At 36.5% G+C, this 21,821-nt stretch overlaps 1 protein-coding gene across 5 annotated transcripts; it reads right to left on the reverse strand.

Moving 5' to 3' along the window:
* Positions 1 to 416: 416 nt before the first annotated feature.
* On the reverse strand, positions 417 to 21,803 carry papolg (poly(A) polymerase gamma). Of its 5 annotated transcripts, none has more exons than XM_058795118.1 (23): positions 21,648 to 21,803; positions 20,701 to 20,871; positions 13,076 to 13,142; positions 12,911 to 12,992; positions 12,650 to 12,759; positions 12,132 to 12,185; positions 11,929 to 12,040; positions 11,750 to 11,839; positions 11,459 to 11,597; positions 11,235 to 11,307; positions 11,027 to 11,147; positions 10,871 to 10,955; positions 10,734 to 10,787; positions 4,272 to 4,391; positions 3,600 to 3,709; positions 3,382 to 3,503; positions 3,114 to 3,277; positions 2,589 to 2,698; positions 2,303 to 2,505; positions 2,087 to 2,167; positions 1,859 to 1,918; positions 1,480 to 1,776; positions 417 to 1,224 (listed from the first exon to the last, which is right to left on the reverse strand). In XM_058795118.1, the coding sequence occupies exons 1-22, from the start codon at positions 21,662 to 21,664 to the stop codon at positions 1,678 to 1,680; spliced, it is 2,244 nt and encodes a 747-aa protein (XP_058651101.1). In that variant the 5' UTR covers positions 21,665 to 21,803; the 3' UTR covers positions 417 to 1,224; positions 1,480 to 1,677. The 5 variants fall into 5 exon arrangements, with proteins under 5 accessions (XP_058651101.1, XP_058651100.1, XP_058651103.1 ...); XM_058795117.1 differs by having other exon boundaries at positions 2,589 to 2,701; XM_058795120.1 differs by lacking the exons at positions 417 to 1,224; positions 1,480 to 1,776; positions 1,859 to 1,918; ... (5 more) ...; positions 3,600 to 3,709; positions 4,272 to 4,391 and having other exon boundaries at positions 10,733 to 10,787; positions 10,871 to 11,147.
* Positions 21,804 to 21,821: the final 18 nt, after the last annotated feature.

Raw genomic sequence — 21,821 nt, forward strand, 5'->3', positions numbered from 1 at the left:
AAACTCATGTTAGGGTAATCCCCTGTATACGCAGTGGGAATCTCCCACAAACAAGGAAGTTTATGTCCAACAACAGTGGGAAAATAACACTTTAGATAGAAATTACGTTCTGACTTTGTTGAATTGTAAATTACACACACACACACACATATATATATATATATATATATACACCCATAGGGTTATTCGTAGGTTAGTTTTGAAGCTCCTACACGAAGACAGTGGTTAAGGCGACATTTGTTTACAACCTCATCATTACCAAGATGTACGTCACAGGGATCGCCCATAACAGGTGACGTCATCTTAATGACACTTACCATAGGTAAAGAATAGGTATATGAAGGTGCTGTTTTTTCTCCTCGTTGTAATGCAAATAAAACCGTTTTGAGGAAAGAAAAAAAAAACAAAACAATAAAAATACCACAGGAGCCACTTTGGGGTTTTGTGAATTTTATGTTCTTAATGTAAAGAAGGCAGTTTACATTACATACAAAAATACCCTTTCAAATACAACTTTTTGCCCTACAAAAAGAATGACAAATAGATTTTTTTTTTTAAATTGTCCTAAAAGGTAAGGTAAGGAAGATTCAAACTGAGTGACAAAATTAATGTCTAGAAGAATAAGTTGGTCAACTGCAATACCTGTGATATAAAAAATTATAACGGTACAAATAAATAAAATGTTAAGAAACCCCAAAATGAATAGTAAGTTTATGTTCTCTGTACATCCCAACAGGGTAGGACAGTAGCTTGTGGAAAGATGGAGAGAGAAAAAACAAAACGAAACAAAAAACAAGGCAAATCATGGAAAGAGGGCAGAAATCTCATTTAGTCTCTGTTCTTTAAGTTCAGGAGACACTGCCATCCAGACCTCCACGGGAGGCGCAGGGGTGATGCCCTAGACGCAGGGAAATACAATCATGCACATGCACACGCAAAAACCAACACTGACTCAAATAAATCACAAACTCTTTGTAAAACCAAACCTGCCTTTAAATGTTGGCCCAACAAATCCAAACCTCAGATCTAATACTGTTCTTTTGTTCTGAGCTGTTAACAAAACTATGGAGTGGCAGCAGCGTTTACTGTGATAGGTAATGGAGTTGTGGTTTTTAGTTACTAATGCTGGTCCATCTACACACACATACGCACCCCACACAAATGGTCCTCCCAGAAACTGAACCAGAACCGATACAGCGAATACAAAAAGACTGCAAGGAAAACCTTCGGACAAACAATGAAGAATCTCATTTACAGTGACAAACAGGACAATTTTTTTTCAACTTTTTTTGTTAATAAAAACTACATTAAGGTGGCATAGAAAGACTAACAATGATTTTTAAAGTTATATACAAACTACATCTACTGTACAATTTGTTGCAAAAGCTCAAATAGATGTTTAAGCAAGCATTCTGACACAGTAAGGCATTAAAAAAAAAAAAAAGAAAAAAAAAAAAAGAATCAATACTTTACACTAACTCTGTAACAAGCAGGAAGACCAGCCAAATATCAGTAGCAGTTTAAAAGCAGCACTGCTGTTACACAAGTGTAGTTCCACTCTTTAAGGGACAACCTGTGCAGACAGATGTTCAAGAAGAGGGGGAAAAACAGATTAAAGGGCAAATCAATTAGTGGCAGCAACAGTAACAATTCATGTTACCTGTAGATAGCTCATTGTTATCGGTTAAGAGTGAGCCTGATTGAATTTTTAATCACACGGAGGTTGCTTGTGGGAATTGGGGAAGATGCATCCGGAAGCTCTTTACTGGGTAGTCTCTGAAAATACAAAAGACAAATCAAAAATCTTTTCAATTTCAATATGGACCTCAAATTATGATGATTACTACATGTCAATTACCTGTGATCTTGATGTATCAATTGTTGGTATTGGCATAGGTTTGGTTGCCGAAAGACCCTCCTGTGTCAAAACAAACAAACAAAAACATTTTTTGCAAAAACATTGCGTGAGGTCTGGTGTTGATACAAGAAATGGTTTCAGTTTTAGTGAAATGAGCCAGTTGTGGTCAACATCTGAGAGTAATGCAATAAACATGAGGGGAAGAAAAAAAAAAAAAAAATCCCTCACCACCGTTGGCCCCTCTTCACCGTCCAAACCATTACTATTTGGAGGGTACGGCTCTTTAAACGCAGAGTCATCAGAAAACACCTGAAGCAAAAGACAATTCATTCACATATTAAGGCATGCTTGAAGTTTTTAGACTAGATTATATTAGTGACCTACATAAAGATTGATCAATTGTAATGAATTTCTTGGCCTGTGTATTTTACAAAACCTTAGCACCTCTGTATCTTTGTGCCTCTTAGGTGGATCTTCCAGAGATGGAGAGTGAGGTCTCTTTGGTGCTCCATTGACACTGTTGGGCAGTTCAGCCAGGCTAGGGGAGGAAGAGGTAATGCGGGGTATCACACTGCGGCCCACCACTGTAGGAATGGTGTTGCCAGCGGGAGGTGCTGGGGGCTTGGCAACTGGAGTGGCGATGGTCTCTGAAAAAAAGTATTAGATGAGTGGAATCAGAATGAATGCAGCTTAAGAACAAGTCCATAACAGCAGATATGATGGCACTTACTGGATCCGATGACTGGAATGGACATTCCCTGTTCTGGTTTTGGAGGAGAAACTTCTGATGCTGGTGGGCTGTCTGTGAATACAAGGACTGGATGCTTGGGTGGGCTGATACTACTGGGGAAAAAAAAAAAAAAAAACAAACAAATTAAGAATTAATTAATTAATAAGAATTAAGTAATTTTATGTAACAGCATTTTGACATTACAGCCAACTCATATTTAAACATTTCTTGAGTTTGAGAATGAGGCCATAAAATTAGCTTAACCACAAAAAAAACATGACACTCTACATGCAGTTTGTGACATTTATAATTTCCGCACTGAAGCAAGTGTAGGGTAATATCCAAGTCTTGTTTTCGGTTCCAACCCCTATACAGTTATACCATAAACTGAAAATGGCATTTCAGTATCTTGGAGAAGTATGAGTCAGTTATCTTAAAATCTTGTGATCTTTCAGAAATCCCTTAAAATCATTTGGTCTGAACTAGCTAAAATCACGAATATTTTTTCCTGATCAGTGACACTACCTATCTTCAGGTGTGGAGGCTGGCTGGCATGGCTTGCTGACTGGTGTAGGAGAGCTGAATGGAGTGCCGACGTCTGTGTCCCTGGAGCTGTCCAGCTGACTGCCATCCAGAGAGCAGCGCTTTGACCCTCCACCATTTGAGCTCCGATTTATATCTCCCAAACTCTGCCCAAAAGAGAGATAGGATACAGTTACGATATAGTTTAGCTTCTTTACAGACTAAGTTTATTGATTTTTACTATAAACACTATGAGCCTTTCTTTTTTTACCTTTTTCTTCCTCTGCACAAGTTCAGGAGGCAGGTAATGATGCAACTGTTTTTTCTTCACATGTGTGGCCTCAATAGTCATGCCATCCTTTAGCATGTTGATATTGCTGGCCTGCCTATAAACTACAATGAAACAACTTTTAGACATTAAAAGACCCCAAGTTCCAACAACTACATCCACAAGACATGAGCATGGAGGAAAACAACAGAGAAGCTTACCAGTATCTGTGAAGGACTGGATGTCGTAGGTCAGGTCAATATTCACACAGTCAGAGTTGTCCAGTTTTTTGAAGCTGATTCCAATGAACCACATGGAAACAAATTCATTGCTGTGGAAAAAAGCATAAAAATCTGTTATGAATTTGCAAGTTCTAAAAGGTCAGTTGAGCAGTCTGTATATACTGGCCATTTGATATCAGAGCCTGCTGTTGGAAAACTCACACTAGCCGAGCACTTGTTCACTGTTGTACTGTTCTACGGCCCCAAAATAAACATGGGTATTAAAAATGTTGATTAAAGGTAACTTAAAAGAAGCAGAAGCTGAAACCCTGAGCATACTTCTAAAACCAAAATTTTAGACAAAACATTAGCCTCGTGTTTGTTATAGCAGAAATCCAGTACAACAGTAGAAATGTGTCAGCTGGTAGAGATCTCGCAATACTGTGCATGACAGATATAAATCTATGCAAGACTGCTTTGCATTTACCAAATTTCCATGCATTCAAAAAGCTTTGGCATTGTACCAGATGATAAAATAGTGTAAATCTTATTTCTTTTGCTATTAATAAATGAAACAAACAAACACTATATCATGACAAACCATTATGGTCATAAACTTACACATAGCTAGATAAAACATTTGGTCTTGCCACCAACCCATCTGTTACTTACTCATTGTGATTCTCTTTTGACCCTGGAAAAGACTGTGGGTTGACATGGGCAAGGGTGATGTACTCATTGCGCTCCAAATTTCCAACCAGCACTCTTATCTTTGATTCTACCAGTCCAATCCTGTTGAGGCCAGAACATCATTATATGAAGATTCTGTGATTCCATTCCCAGAACCCATTTTTTAATCAGAGAACTGATTATAGAGTATAAATAGTGAATTTGCAAACTGTTGAATATTAGGGGTGTAAATGGTACACACATTAGAATATTTTCGCTATGCATGTGTACAGAACAAATACAGTGTTGTTTTAACCACTGCATGTGTGGAATCTAATTTGAAACTTCCAGTTTTAAACATCATTATTTTTGACAGGAAACAGTCTCAAATTCCAGCAATTTTTTTTTTTTCAGGAAATACAAAAACGAATGCCATTTTGACGCTCTTTGTGGCATGACGGCTATGCAGACATCTCGTGTCATATAATTACTCAAATCAGCTCAATCAACCACAGAAAGACATCAATACAATAGCTTGTAAGAAAAGAAAAAATATATAAAAATGTCACATAGCACTACATTTACCTCTGCCTGAGTATTTCTCTAAATATTAGCTGATATTCATTATTCATATTTTATCTGTTAGTTATATCTTAATTATTTACTGCAAGTTTAAATAAATCTGTCATGAAAACAAATTTTGATAGCCACTGTGTAAATTATATTTCAATGAATTAGAATTTAATTAGATTTATAAATTAAGTGTAAAAACTGCCTTATGTGCAATTGACATGTTTTCATATATTTTTTATTTTTAAACGCGAGTGTTGATTATTATATTAAAAATTAAATATTAATTGAATTTATTAGTTTGGGCTCTTTTAATATTATAGCAATGTGCAAGTAATGGGACATTAACTGAGGTAGATTTTTAGCCTGAGGAAATGATAAAAAAAAAAAAAAAAAAAAAAAAAAAAGACATTTAATTTAAAGACAGAGCAACAATTTGTTCGGTAAAGCCATATTGATCATTTGTGAGTAGACTTTTGTATGATTACTACTGTCATTATGCGGTTTAAGTAGAGGTAAAGAAACAATTTTAGTACAAACCCATTTAATTGTATGAGCAGTCTCTGACATAAATATCATTACTCAAATATCATTACTGGGCTCCAGACTAACTATTTTTCCTAGGAGCACTGTAGCCAGAGTGAAAATTTTTAGGAGCAGAAGCTGAAAACTTAGGGCACACCTTAAATCAGCCTGCAATGCAATCATTCACATATTTTCCCCATTTTAACGGCATTACTGACAAATGCTTTGATAATAAATAGACTTAACTCTTAGAAATTACAATGTGCAGTACTCTTTTAATTTCAGAGGGATATACACACACATACACTAGGCATGGGCCGGTATGAGATTCTGACGGCATGATAACTTGGATAAAAATATCACGGTTAATGTGTTATTTTTAAATGTCTGGGTAAAAAACAACAACATTTTTTCCACTGAACATTTTATTTTTAAGAAACATATAGAACATTTTGGAGCGGTAAACATGTCAGGCTAAATAATTAGCCTAAGGAGACATAAGGAGAGCGTGCGAGTGTGTCTCACTCACACACACACACAGTCTCTCTAGTCCGTATAATACTCAAACAGTGGCAAAGACACCTCAGCCAGCAGTTTGTTTCTTTTTTAAACGACGTGATTTTGAACAGATGTAAAAAATGGCAGGAGGCTTAAAATTATAGATGTGATACCAGCTAAATCTATAGAGAATGAGAATGTGACGTGACGTAACGCCGCGTAGAGTTCTGGGAAACTGCTTTGTTTATCCGCCATATTTGCAGGATAGCGCTGCCTTTCCGCTATTGAGTTTAGGGCAGTATTTGATTTTATTTTGTCGTGATTGTGAAAAATATCACCATTGTCATTCATGCTGCATCGAGAATTGCAATAGTAGCTCAGATCATCGTTCTGAGAGAAAACTGGATAATGCAGTATGTTTTTTTGCCTTTTATCTATGTGTAAAGACATCAAACGAAGCAGGTAGCAGAAAAGACGCCGAATAGTAAATGTTACTGATTAAACCCGCTGCCTTTCACTCAATAAAAGAATCACATTTCTGTGTGTTTTTGAAAGATTTGATTTTGTTGGTTTAATAATTAACGTTACCTTCTTTGCGAGTATGACTCGCTTGTGAATTAGCAGAACTTGAACAGGGGACTTTCTAAAATGCTTAAAGTGGCTTAATGGACCAAGACATAGTATATGCTTTACAATTTTGTCTTTATCACTATGCAGATACGCATATAAGCTCCAAATGTGAACGCAACGCGTTTATTTACGTTAAGCATCTTCCTCTCATAAAAACACGCTTAATGCACCAAGATAGTGATAATAAGAGATCACATTCTGTACACACCTTACTAATAAATCATTATATGTGCAGAAAAACAGATGAGCACCAAAATATGAACATTAAATATCACTGTCTAAATCCATAAGTGCTTTCTACATTACGGTTTTCTAAAGGGAGGAAAACACTTAACGTTTAAACATGTCGCGTTAATATTCTGGCTCACCTGCATGTCTTTTAGTATGACTGTCTTAGTACATTAAACCAGCATTTTAAAATGCTACAAAACTGTTCACAAGCTCCTAGGGATTTGATTTAGCTTGTCATTTGTTGAAATAAATATTAAAAAAGTACAATGAGTTTGTGACTGTTCGCTGAATGTGATCCACAATCTCGGATTCTCCTCCGTGGCATTGGAAAAATTAATATTTATAATGACAACAATTATACTTTATCATTTAAAAGTTTCCAACAAAGAAATGGATCGACTGTCAGCTTGTTGAACACACTTTTATTTGGATAATTTAATATGACGGCTGCAGCAGCAGCAGCGAGCGTCCAGCGGGTGACACTGTTTTCACGGTAATCAGATAAACATTGTAAATGAAATTCTACAAAACCTAAGAGAAAAAAAATCTTATTATCATGCAGTGCGATAAATTAGCTTCTCTTCCCTGCAAACGATACAATGAAGAATTAATTATTGTTTAACTTAACTGATTAACTTTTGTTTTTGCCTTTATCCATATAGAGAATGAGAAGTAACCATGGGAACGGATAGCGTGTCCTGCCAATATGGCGGCGCCTTCCCAAAATGCAACGTGGAGTGAAAAGATTGTGACGTAACTTCTCATTCTCTATTGTACTAAATCGCAGAAACGTAGTACTTTAGTCTGCTATTCGCCGCTCTGTGAAGTAATGTGAGGGAGGAAACTAGTTGACGTTAGCTAGTTAATTAGGTATGTTATCTGCCTCGGTAGCAAGCCAAATAGTATTTATTTCAACACTGAAACAACCAGCAAATGGGTCTTGATCGAGGGTGAAAGAGGGAGAAATGAAGATGACACAGATATATCGTTTGTGTACGACCTGGAAGTATTTATTTAGCGATCGGCACCAAAACGTCATCTACAGAACATCATTGTGTACGGAAAATGATTGGTCTACGTTGCCCGAGAAATTCCCATATGGCAGACTTCGTGTTTTTTGACGGGGGAAAAAGTTCCAGGGATTCACCTCATTCGGCCATCATCCTACACACAGGTTACTCTCACAGTCTCACTGACCGCTATCTGGAGGGGGAGGGGTCGTGTGACTCGTTAGGCTCTTCACTGCTCACAACTGAGGGAGTCCGGCACTTTCCATCTTTGACGACACGTAAAAAACTGCGCATACCGCAGGAACGGGAAATTTTAGTGGTTTTGAATTTTCCAAACCGCGGTATACCTTGAAACCGGTTATCGTCCCACATACATACAGGGCCTAAAAGTAACACTCGCCAAGCGCCAAATGAGAGTAAAAATCGCCAGTTGGCAGGTACAACTTTTATGAAATATTACAATGCAATGTAGTGAAAACAACAGCCAGTTTTAAAGAGATTCGCTGTTCCTGACATAAGCGAATAAATTAATCTTTTCCAAAGACAAAGTCAACGTGATTAGCTGTTATGTCATAAGCGACAAGAGCGAATCAAATAATAATAGCTATACAAACGGGCTGATACGGTCAGAGCAATGTGATGGCCAGCTTGTCCCTAGACACGGTTCTAATAACTTTTACCTGAAAAGATTTTGCTGCTTCATTTCGGAAGATTAACTTTTCTTTATTCTTCATGACCAGACACATAGGAAACGATGCAGTGCAGTATATAGTTTGAAAGGCTGCTCGTTAGGCTGTACGCATACAGAAAGCCGCTTCAGACAGCGCACCAGTAGCGCTTCAGCGGACGAAAACACACAATTGTGTCAAAATACACGGTTTTGGCGAGTTACCTCATAAATGTAGTCTTAAATTAGTTATAAAGTCTTAAATGACTGTAAAGAGTTAGGAGAAAATCGAATGAGTGTCAGATCCATCATCCGCGACATGTGCATCAGGTTTTAAAGAGACAGCGCTGATTTGAAGTGAAACCTGCTGAAGTCAGTCATTGATGTAAATCAAAGAACAAAAGAAAAAGAGAAATCATTGGACTGTTCTAGTCGCTGGTTAACTTTTGTAGCTAGAATAAAGATTAGTCTTTATAGTTTATGCATATACAATTTATAGTTTGTGTGAAGATAGTTTTAAAATCACTTAAATTAAAAGTTGTTATATATTTCAGAGCCTATTAAATGTTAAAAATAATGGCTTTAAATTATACTGTAATGTTGAATGGCTAAAATTAATAGGTAAATTGAGGGACAATGCATTTAATAGAGACACCAGTAGCAGGACAAATTAAAAACATTGTAAATATGTTTAGTCATTGTAATAGTAATAACTGCCCGCTTTTGCAAAAGGAGTTTCATGGTCGGTAAAAAAATTTTTTGGCCGGTAAATTTTTTTTTTATCTGTATATCTGTCTCAGAGGTTACGTTAGACTTTAACATTGTCTGTCATTTTGACATTTTTACCTGTCATTTTAAATGTTCATATTTTAATTGTAAAAACAAATTTAATTGCTTTTATTTTTGTTCACAATTTCATTTTTAATAATCAACCTAGAGGACGAGCATATAGGCTTATGCATTTATTTATTTATGAAGAGAGATGAACAGAGACTGCGCGTCACTTTTCATGTTCAACACACACCCTGCAGTGACAGCTGAGGCCACTAAAAACAACAAAATATGCTAGGGCTGGGTTAAAAAAACAACAAAAAACAAAACAAAAAAATTTAATAGATTCTTATTTTTATGAACCAATATAGATTCTTAAATCCCAATCGATGCTGTTTTCATTTAATGAATGCACAGTATAGTGCGCCTCCAGTAAATTGCAATAGGCTAAGCTTTGTGCGTTGTTACTTTTGATATGAAATACAGTCTCAAATTATGTCCATTTTATTAGGAAATTCAAGCAATAAATACTGTTTTGGCGCTCTTTAATGTGATCGATGTAGACACCTCAGATCAAGCAATTCAATTTACTATATTCGCCTGTGCGTAATCAAAGGCATAGCAAAAGACTAGTGAGTTTTTATTTTTGTTCTGGAGCTGATGATCCCGCGCTCTGCTGCCACACTGGAGCGCATTCGTGTCATTCATTTTAGAGCTTTAAAGTGCTGTAAACAGTTGTGTGAAACGCTTGAAAGTCACTGAAAATTGCTTGAATTTTTCTCTCAAAAGGTTGTACAAAATCTGAAATTAATAAATGTTATAACATTCGGCTATTTCTGCCACAACACCATGGTTATAGTTAGTGTTACTGCTTCTGGTTTTCTACGTCAGTGCCGTTTGATCCGTTTAACAGATTTCTGTGCAGAATTTGAATGATTATCACTACATCTCGCAGCAACCTTACTCATTGTGCGGCGAATTCAAAAGCTTCTCACTGGATCTTGCAGCACTGTTGCATTTTGGTTCCTGAGTAAAGCTGTTCTGACTTGGACAAGTTTGTTTGCATTGCGGTCCGCGCTGCGCAGCTCAAACAAGTAGCGGGATTTTGTTATGCTTTTGTTTTGTTTGCCGTGTGAAGTTTCTCATATGCAACAGAAATGGCAAAGTGAGTTTAACAACGCAGTGGCCAGTGCAACTGCTCACAAAATTTACTCGCACCGGCAGAGTAAAGTAACACCTCAAATTACAACATTTTTGCACGCACACACGTTTGTTTTTGTGAAAAGTGGGGACATCCCATAGGCGTAATGGCTTTTATACTGTACAAACTGTATGTGCTATTGCCCTACACCAACCCTACACCTAACCCTACCCCTTACAGGAAACTTTGTGCTGTTTCAGATTCCAGAATCCATTCTGTGTGATTTATGGGGTAATGTCCTGAAATGTCATACCCTTATTATACAAATTTATGTCCTCATTTGTCACAAAAACACACGCACACACACACACAAAAAAGCAAGACACGCAGTTTTTTTTTTTTTTTTTTCTTAGAGCTCTTACCACTCTAGATGGTTTTCCTCAGTGGATGCACTGGCAGTGAGGACAATGTAATGCCTGCAACAAACCAAAAAAAACAAAAAAACATCAAGTCTTTACTGGAATTGATCTTTGATATGACACTGTGGATATCTACTTACTTGTACTTCTGGAAAAAGTTAGGAGGCTCAAACAACTTGGACCAATCGGCTTTACCCTGAAGTATTTCATCTGTAACAGTGAGACCTTAAAACAGAATTTGGAAAAATTAGCAAATGGTCAAGAGAAATGGCCAATTAGAAGACACTATTACACACCATTTTTGAACTCTTCACTCATGATGGTGCGTGTGGAAGTGGACACGTTGTAGGTAGAGTTCTGTTGTGGATATGCTGGAGTGATGATTGGCATCAGATGATACCTGTCTGATGGATTCACCTAGAAATAAAATGACAAACTGTATAGTAAAGAGTCCAGAAAAACTAGAAAGCTGTATTTCACTACAACGAACATAAGAATACCAACCCGTGGATCCCAGACTGGCAGATTTAAATTGCTGTCTTCAGGTTGTTTTAAAAGCACAGGGTTTGGCCATTCCCTGATCAAGAAAAATTAGACCAAAAATGGAGTTAAGAGGGTGAAACAGCAATGGACATTCCATGGCTGCAGGAAAGGGACTAGACATTATCAGCAAAACAATACGTAAAGTTTCAGTTCCACCATATGAACAGAATATGATATGACCTCACCATTTAGAGAAGACCAGAAAGAACTTGTGCACAAGTGTGGCGGCAACAGCATTTGGATAGAGCTGACATGTTCTGGCCACGAGCATAGCCCAGGAAACTCCACCAAGAAAGCCTAGCATGTTGGAATAGATTCCACGTCCTTAAACAAACAAACAAAAAACACGACATATTGAATTGCAGTATTAACTTGCTTTTAGCATGTCAAGCCAAGATTCAGAACAAAAGACATCAGAAGTCTTGATTTCAAACCAGGCAAAAAGTGTCTGAAGGCAAGTTTTGAATCAGACTTACGTTTGGCCCACAGTTTAATCGCTCTCAATGTTAATCTGAAGTTCTCTTTATTAGGCACCAGATATAGGATCTCATCTGTGACTCGGCAACCTGCAAAACAAAATAATAAGTACATTTATGGAAGAATCTACAAATTAGACTGCTATGTGACATTTAAATAAAATCTTAGAGGGTATTACCGTTTAGACTGCGAATGCATCTGATGTCCAAGTTTCTGAGGAGAGAGTCTCCTCTCAGGTCCAGGTTATCAGGAATTGACTGTAGAGCGAGCCTGGCAAACAGCAGATCGATCTGGGTGGAGGAAAAAAAACAAAAAACAAAACAAGAGCTTAAAACAAAATATCAACCAGTGTACATATCATAAACACTTCAAGTGTTTTACCTCAATTCCATCAAACTTGAATTTGATGACTGGTACGAATGCATCTTCCACAGCCTGAAAAAGAATTATACACAGGATAAGTCACTCTTTAAACAAAGCAGTGGCAGAGGTATAAATTGTGTTGACAAAAGGACCGACTGTGATACCATTCGGTCCTGAAATTTTAAAAACGCCCCTCTCCCGCTAACATTTGAGCGCTGTTGAGCAGATTCTTAAACAGCGCTGACTGGTCATTGTGTTCACGTGCTCAACAGATATGGCTGTGATTGGCTACAATGATCATCGCTCACACAGAAGCACACGGGAGCGTTTGAAAGCCGCATCTATCAGCGGATTGTAGCCAATCACAGTCATATCTGTTGAGCGCACGAACACAATGACCGATCAGCGCTGTTTAGGAATCTGCTCAACAGGGCTAAAATGTTAGCAGGAAATGGACGTTTTTAAAGTTTCAGTACCGAGTGGTATCAAGCTCGGTACTTTTGACAACACTAATAAGGAACAGAAAAAGTACCCACTCGTAGATCCTTAATCTCATCATGCCGTTTTAGTTTTTCAAAGAAAGATGAAAAAAAGTCAGTTCTTTCCACGTGACGTGGGGCAACACACAGAGCATCTATATCAGCACCTAAAGAAAAAAACAAACAAAAAAAAACTATTTGATATGCACAACACAGTACATGTACCCCTTTATAACCGTAAAGCCTCTTAATTTATGATTGCAGATCTTTAAAGTTCATTCTGCTGCTCTACAGTACAATCAAGCTCATTAAATGTACCTTTCGTGTGCACTCCCAACCTATATGACCCAAAAGTAAAGATTTTGCCACCAACATTCACTACTGCTGACGTTGGAAGATTCTGTGAGGGAAAAGGGACAATTCAGAAAAGCATCTCATCATGTAACTTGATGATCAGGTTAAGAGAGCTGCAGTATTATTTACCTTTGATTCACTGATTTCTGCAATCCACTCCTTCACAAATGAATTCAGCTTTCCAAGAACTGCAAGTCTATAAAGACACAAACATCCCTTTTAGTGCCTACAAACACAAGACACTGTATAATTTGTCTCCTGCAAACCAGTTTTTGCACACTCAATAATACTATAGTAGAAGTCAAATGATATTTAGTTTAAACAAGCAACAAATCAAACTGTGTAAAAAACATCAGAAGTTAATCTTTGTATAAAACTTTAATTAAATATTAGGATAATGCAAAAAAGTGCTTTCAAAAAGCTGCAACATGAATGTTTTACACAATTTCTTAATTGTCTCAAAACAAATGCACTTCAGACATGATATGCATTTTACATAGATCTGTACTTTTATGCAAGATAGAATGCCACTGCTGTGAGAAATCAGGTCTTCCCTTGAATTATCGGGTTACTCACTTTATCACCTAAACAAAACTCCTATTAAATCATGTTATGATGATCTCGTTTGAACTATGGTATAATGACTATTAATGTCTAACACCTTGCCAAGTGCACGCTACAAGAATGAAGACTGACATCTTGCGCACACTAGTGCATCAGTTCTACAACACTTGAAGACTTGTCAGCCAGACATCAAACAAATCTGTATTTAAAACTGTGGTAGCATGCCTCACAAGTTCACACACCAGAAGAGTGACTAAATGGTGTAGAGTAAAACATGAAAAATTGGCTAACTCACCACTGACAAGGAGGAATTTTAATAGGCCGTTTATGCAGTATATTTTTTAAACAGGTGCTATATGACTTGAGAAAACAGAAAAAGGCTGTGGTGTTCACTTTCCAGAAAAAGGTAGGGAAACTTCAACACCCATAATGCACCAGGATCATTGCCATCCAAGGTCTTTCTGTCGATCTGACTGCCCATGGGCAGGGATACAAAAACACGGAAGTACACATACTACTGACATGTAGCAATACAAAGCTGGTGAAAATCTTTAAACTTGTCATTTGATCCTTGTAGTGTGTGCTTTGCTTTATATCCCTCCATATTTGGGAAGGATGAGCAGGATTAGATAGGGTTGATTGTTGCTCTATGTCCAAAAAAAAAAAAACCCATACAGTCAATGTCCACAAAAGAAGAAAAAAAACAACACCACACACGAAAGACAGTATCCAGTAAGGATATACGACTCCATATTCATATATATATATATATATGCACACAGGCACAATTTGTTTTTCCTTTTTTTAGCTGCGGACCAAAACATATTCAAGTTAGAGTTATATAATGAATTATGGGCTTAAAGTGCACACTATGAGCTTTATTTTGAGGGTTATTCTCATCAAAATTGGAGGAAAGGTTAAAGGGTTAGTTCACCCAAAAATGAAAATTAGCCCAGGTTTTACTCACCCTCAAAGCATCCTAGGAGTATATAATTTTCTTCTTTTAGATGAATCTAATTGGAGTTAAATTAAATATTATCCTTACTCTTCCAAGCTTTAGAATGGCAGTAGGCGGGTGTTTTTTTCAACAGTCCTAAAGTAGTCAAATAAAGCGCATCATTCCATAATGAAACGTGCTCACACGGCTCCGGGGCGTGAATAAAGACCTCCTGTAGTGAATCGATGCGGTTTTTTTTTTTTAAAGAAAAATATCCATATTTAAAATGTTAGAAACACTTTTCTCTCACTTTCGCTATCGGTCATATGTGCAAGCTGTTCCGGGCGGATGACGTAATTTTTTAATATAACGCCGACTGGATTTGTCTGAAAGAAGAAAGTCATATACACCTAGAATGCCTTGGGGGTGAGTAAAACATGGGCTAATTTACATTTTTGGGTGAACTAACCCTTTAAGGAATTACAGCTCTTTAATATGTACCTCCCCCTTTTTCAAGGGACCATAAGTAAATGGGCAATAGACTCAAAAGCGGTTTCATGGACAGGTGTGGGCCATTCTTTCATTATTTCTACATCAATTAAGCAGGTAAAAGGTCTGGAGTTCATTCTAAGTGTGCCAATTGCATTTGGAAGCTGTTGCTCTGAACCCACATCATGCAGTCAAAGGAGCTCTCCATACAGGTGAAACAGACAATTGTTAGAATTAAAACAAAAATCCATCAGAGAGATAGCAGGAACATTAGGAGGTGCCAAATCAACAGTTTTTTCAGAGGGAGGGAAGAAAAAAACAAACAAAAAAACACTGGTGAGCTCAGCAACAAAAAGGCCTTGGACGTCCACGGAGGTCAACAGTGATGGATGATCACAGGATCCTCTCCATGGTAAAGAAAAACCCTTTCACAACATCCAACCAAGAGCACTCTCCAAGAGGTAGGTGTGTCACTGTCAAAGTCTACAATCAAGAGAAGACTCCACGAGAACAAATACAGAGGGTTAACCACAAGGCGCAAACAAGGCCAGATTAGACTTGGCCAAAAAACATCAAAAAAAAAATAAAAAAAAAAAATAGCCAGACCACCTCTGGAAAAGCATTCTTTGGACTAGGGATGTTAATTTTAACCATTAACCGACCGATAAGAATTTTGACCAATTAATACAATCAGTTAAACGGTTTAAAGTCACTTATTTATTTATTTCAGTAATTTATCAAGATATTTTAAAAGGTTTAATGCATGGTTAAAATAAGCTACGCGTACTAAAAAAAAAAAAAAGTAGAAGTTTTTAGAGAGAAAGAGAGAGAAAAAAAAGTCGCATTTTATTATTTCATTCAGAAATAGGCCGATGCGAATTACAATTATTATAATAAACACTGTAAACATAGCTATGCTATTTTAGTTCCCCTCACTCCACAACAAATCCTTTCAATTAACAGTAGGCTATTTAGAAAAGAACAAAAATTAAAAAAATGTAAGAAGCTATAGCGACAAACCAAAACGAAACTGAAACCAATGTTGGGTCTCTCGTTCGACACAAAATCAAATGTTTCCGTATTCGCGATGTATTTGAATGCCAAAATATTATTTACCTTTTATGTATAGGCCTACTTCACTCGCGTTCCAATATCCACGTAAAACAAAATGTTTTGCATAACATCACGGCGGTGATAACGCTTAACGGCACAGATTTCACTACATATTTAAACTTTTTTTTTTTCTCCATATGTTTGACTGATTGTTTTTTTTATAATGATAATGAACAGGCTGCATTGTCAAAGTAGAATGCTTAACCGTGTGCGCGCATGCGGTGCTGGAGAAATCACTTTTTTTTTTTTCACAACTACTCCTTTTAGTCATGAAGATGATCGGAATTGTAAAATGTTAGGGTTGTTTGCTGCTTTTTGCGTATGTAAAATTAATCCCCAGAAAACAAATGTTAGTATTTTTAACGGGTCACAGACACTTATTCTAATTTAATTTTAGTTCTAAATTAAAATAATCTTGTCTGTTAAGGGTTAATAATCGGTTAACGAGCATCGGTTGTCGGTTAGGAAAAATAACCGAAATGAACATCCCTACTTTGGAGAGCTGAAATTAAGATGACGGGAAGATAAAAGTATGGAGAAGGTTTGGAACAGCTCATGAACCAATGCATACAACATCATCTGTGAAACATGGTGGAGCAGTGTGACGGTATGAGCATGCATGGCTCCAGTGGAACTGGGTTACTGGTGTTTAGTGATAACATGACAGAGGACAGAAGCAGCCGGAAGAATTCTGAAGTGTACAGAGATATACTCTCTGCCCAGATTCAGTCAAATGTAGCAAAGTTGATTGGGCGGCGCTTCATAGTACAAATGGACAATGACCCAAAACATACAGCAAAAGCAACCTAGGTGTTTTTGAAGGTAAAAAAGTGGAATATTCTGCAATGGCCAAGTCAATCTTCTGATTTCAACCCGATTGAGCATGCATCTCACTTTCTGAAGACAAAACTAAAGACTAAATTTCGCCGCTGTCATAAATGATATACAGTGAACTTTTCATATCGGCAGACAATATTCCACACAAAACATCCCCACAAGTACTGAATCACAGAGATTTTTGGTTGTGTAAACAATTTATTCTGAAGCAATATTTTCATCAGTGTTCTATCAGCTTTTACATAGCCTACTTAAATCTGCATATTTTTATTTACCTTTATAAAGACCCTTTAAAAAAATAAAATAAAAAAATAAAAATAATATATATATATATATATATAAACTTTTTAAATGTATGCGCCACCTTTCATGTCATATTACAATTGATCAAATTCTACAGGACTGTTACAAGTCAGATTAAATAATTTACACTGCAAAATTACAACTGCAATAAATAATGAGTTTAATGTTTTAAATACATTCACTAATATACTAATAAGAAATGTTGGGGGGAAAATGCATACTTTTAAACATTAAAGTACCAGTAGGTGGCAGTAAGTCACTTAATGAGTGAGTCAATGAGTCATTCACTCAACTGATTCTTCAAAAGGCTGAATCATTCAGTAACAAAACACAGCCGAATGTTGTTTGGAGAATGTGCTATACTTCTGCTGTGATCCTTGTTTGGAACTATTTTCGTTGGTGGAACAGAATAAAACAGTAAATACTGTGTCTAAAATGTAAGTAACTTAACTACATGAGTAACTACTTGTTTATTGAATTAAAATCAATGTAACATTTGAAATTGTGAGAATATTCACTAAAAAAGCTCCCTTGGTATGTTACTTAACTATATCATGTAATAAATAAACTAAACAGTTTGAATTTCTACCTCAGTGTGTTTCTGAGTTTCTTTGTGTGTGCTGTTACGCTCATTTGTTTTGAAGTCTCTCGCAAAGAGACAGGCAGTGCGACCTTGATACCAGAAATACACTATCCATTATCAATCGCAGTTTAAATTGAATGTAATAAAATCAGAAGAATCCTTCTTGCCTTTTGATGCGTCGCTGGTTATTTTGTGTCACTTAAGTTAATCAAGCTGTTTGTCCGGTCAGGCAAGTAAAAAAAAAACAAAAAAAACAACAAAAAACGACCTTTTAAACTAGCTAGAAGGCTGGTGGTCAGCTAGCTGTAGCTCGACCTATCCACCTTTTTCTTGCTGTAAAAATGGGAGCGGTCATTTGTAAATTCTATGGGTCTAGCTTCCGGTCTCATCCGCGTCCAGCTATTTTTAGCTGTACGAAACAGTTAGTTTTGCTGCGTGATACTGAAAATTGGTGTCTTACCATATTATTTTAATGCATTACATTAATTATGAACACACTGGTTTGTAGTGCAAACAGTTTTACTGTTTATTGCACCTTCTTGTTATTTACCTGTAAAAAAAAATCTTAGGTTTGTTCAATGATTGTAAACAGCAGGGCTCCCACTCTTTCATGAACACCAGATTCAAGGACTTTAAGCACCATTTATTTTATATCAAGCACCTATCAAATTCACACACCAGCATATGTAGTGTCATGAAAGACATTACAGTACTAAACATTTTACTTACACTTAACATTTACATTAAAAATTTTAGAGTAATAATGTTTTGAATGTGTAGGTTTCATAAATTTAGACCGTTTTGAGCAGTCGTGTTCAAAGGAATTTAATGAAATCCATTGAAGTTAATACTGGTAATATTCAAATACAATTTCTAAAATATTGATAAAATACACAGCAAACTAGTCTTTGCTGTAGTTCTTGTACAAGATTTAAATTTGAAAGAATTCCGCAATTTATTAATTAATAAAAAGTGGTTAAATGTTGTAATAACACTGTAAAACCTGTTAACAAGAAAAATTTGCTCATTCTCTCAGATGTTACTCATTAATAAATAACTCAAGTCAAAATTATTTTGTAAATCCCATTTTTTCATCTTTGACCTAGAGGAATGCAGGTGCTCAAACATGCAGCTGCTCAATTTCAATATTTTTTAAAAAATATGTCATGAATATTTTAAAACTTGTACATGTGCAAATCTGCAAAAAAAAATAAATAGGACTTTCTATTTGCTTTTAAACTGTACACGCTTTTCACTAAGCTGTTTTTCTTATTTTTCAAGTTCTACATTTTCTCCTTAGTTCCATGTTGCAGTAAGTTTTGGGAGTTCATTTTTAGTATCTCCTATCCTGAAAAGTCTGTCTTGCAGAGATTGACTAAAAATGAGCTCCTAAAACTTACTGCTATTCTGGAAGATAAATTCTTCAAACAGTGGCACAAGAGGATGTTGTGCTGGTCCTTCAAGAGTCAGTCTCAACTTATCTGTCTATAAAGCCTACAAAAATTAGTCTTCATGTATTTCACAACACTTGTGAGGGTCATTTTTTAGGATGTTTTACCCAAGCAAAGTCTCTGAGAACTGGACACATTGTAATTCTGGAGACTTCAGGAAGGTTGCAGTTCTGGAAAATGGTGGCGCTGGAGAATAAAGGTTTGATGGTTTACACTTAATTCTTCACATTAATTCTTAATTATTTTTGCCGTTACCGTGCGTCTTTTCTTCTCCACCTGTATTTGTCTGACCCCGCAGATCCAGTGAGCATTTCGCTGACCAATGGTCATGTCTTAATTTTACAATTTCTGTATTGCATTAGTTTTGAATATTTCTCATTGGGGATTTAATCATTTTTGACTTCAGTTAAATCTCTTTTTTGGCTCATTTTATCTGTAAAAGAAAATGTGCCTAACAATTCTGCACACATGAATATAAGGAGATTTTCACTTCCAGCCTTCATGGACAATTATACATCACTTATATATATATATATGATTAAATACAAAATTAATAGTAGTTATTAAGATCGATGTGGTTTAGAATTGGTAAAATGTGCTTGGAAAAAAATTTGATCAGAATATCAACGTGCCTAATAATTATTCACGCACTGTAAAGATGTGCTCACTTTACACAGAGTGTGCGTGATCGCGAAATTGAACTGCGAGCGCTCATTCAAATGTGATTTCAATACCCCGTATATTAATAGCGCGAAAATTATATACAATATAATGTTTGCGGGAGCGGGACACACACGTTGCGGGAGTGGGCGGTAATGGTCAGAAACTCAGCGGGAGTGGCTTAAGAAAACTCTAGGCTGCACATCAACACACGCTAAGTTTTTTTTTTGCACTACCCCATCTCCACCCCAATCATTTGTGCCGTTTCGTTCTGTCTTTGACAGCACATATAGGACAATTTTTGAAATGGCGCCATAAACTAAATTGATTTCAATTTAATTCAAGCACTTTCAAGGACCTATGTTTGTTTTCAAGTACTTTCCAGGCCTTGAATCCATATGTCTAAAATACAAGTACTTTCAAGAAGCGTGGGAACCCTGAAACAGTCATTAGGTCAGTCAGACTAAAGATATTTTAGCGGTAATGTGAATGAAAATATTTAAGACCCATCGAATCTGAATTCAAGAAATTAAGACTTTTTAAGGACCCGCAGACACCCTGGTTTTATTTTTAATTCTGTTCTGGTGGCATACAGAGCTGAAATTATGAAAATTGTGTCAGTGTACATATATATGAGTTGTACAGATCACTCCAGATATGTTGACTGTAAAGTTACATCAAAAGTTCATGTTAGTACATTAACCAAAGATACTACACACTTAGCAACAAACAACTACAACTATTTGGCAGTCTTCACAAACCACCATCTCTAACCACTGGAAAGCAGTGACTAAATCACATAAATGAAAGGCCTCACCTGTGATTGAGTTCATCTTCACCCTCAAACACTCCAAATGGTTTCATAGCCTCAGTAAGCTTCTGAGTGTAGATATGGTCTATCTCTCTGGGAAAGGCCAGGCTGATTGAAGATGTGATGCCATAATGTTTCCGAGGCTGCTGCCCGCCAAGCGTACTGTTGTTACCAGTCCTGCAAATGAAGACACGGTGATGACAATAATAACAATAGGCTAATGCTGCACTGCAGACATACTAAACTATATTTATTAAAAAATAAATAAAATAGTACGGAGTTCAACACTAGAAGAAAAACAACAAAAACATCTGAACACTTTGCTTTTAAAACATTCTCCAATCATAACTTATGATAGTATATGCAAGGTAAATGAAACGTGCATGTATGAGGGACACACACACACACACACACAAATATGCCTATATATATAGGCATATTTGTGTGTGTATATAAATATATGTGTGTATATATATTTGTGTGTGTGTGTGTGTGTGTGTGTATGTATGTATGTATGTATGCATGCATGCATGCATGCATGCATGCGCGTATATATATATATATATATATATATATATATATATATACACATTTAACGCAACATAAACAATGTCAGACCACATAGTACTCCTATATTCAAATGTGGTTTGTCGCGTTTACATCCACCAGCATTGCCCAACTTTTGTGTAAACAAAGACAATATTACATGGCCAACACCATCAAAATACTTGCGTTAAATGCAGCTGACTACAACACATGTGTATTTAACTACTCTAATGTACGTGAGTGCTTTTTGAATAAAAAAACACACATTGAGGCCGCTTATCCGCTGCAAGCCTGCATTCTCTGACCGTTATCTCAACAAACTGGCTAAACTAGCCTAGCACTGCATTTTTTCTCAACAACTAACTCGTTCAACCTACTAATATCCTTGTAAAGCACGGAATACTTACGTTGACATCTCTTTCATGACCTTGCGTAGAAATATCCAAATATTTTCAGAACAAACACGCAGAAAACATGTAAACTCAGCCAGCAGCAGCCCCGTCTCAATTTATAACAATAGTTGTTGCTCCAATATGGCGCCCACCGTACAGACATCTCCCGACATGCTCTGCGCCCTCATA

Source organism: Onychostoma macrolepis, chromosome 13 (assembly GCF_012432095.1).
Source record: "Onychostoma macrolepis isolate SWU-2019 chromosome 13, ASM1243209v1, whole genome shotgun sequence".
In the NCBI taxonomy this organism is placed as follows: Eukaryota; Metazoa; Chordata; class Actinopteri; order Cypriniformes; family Cyprinidae; genus Onychostoma; species Onychostoma macrolepis.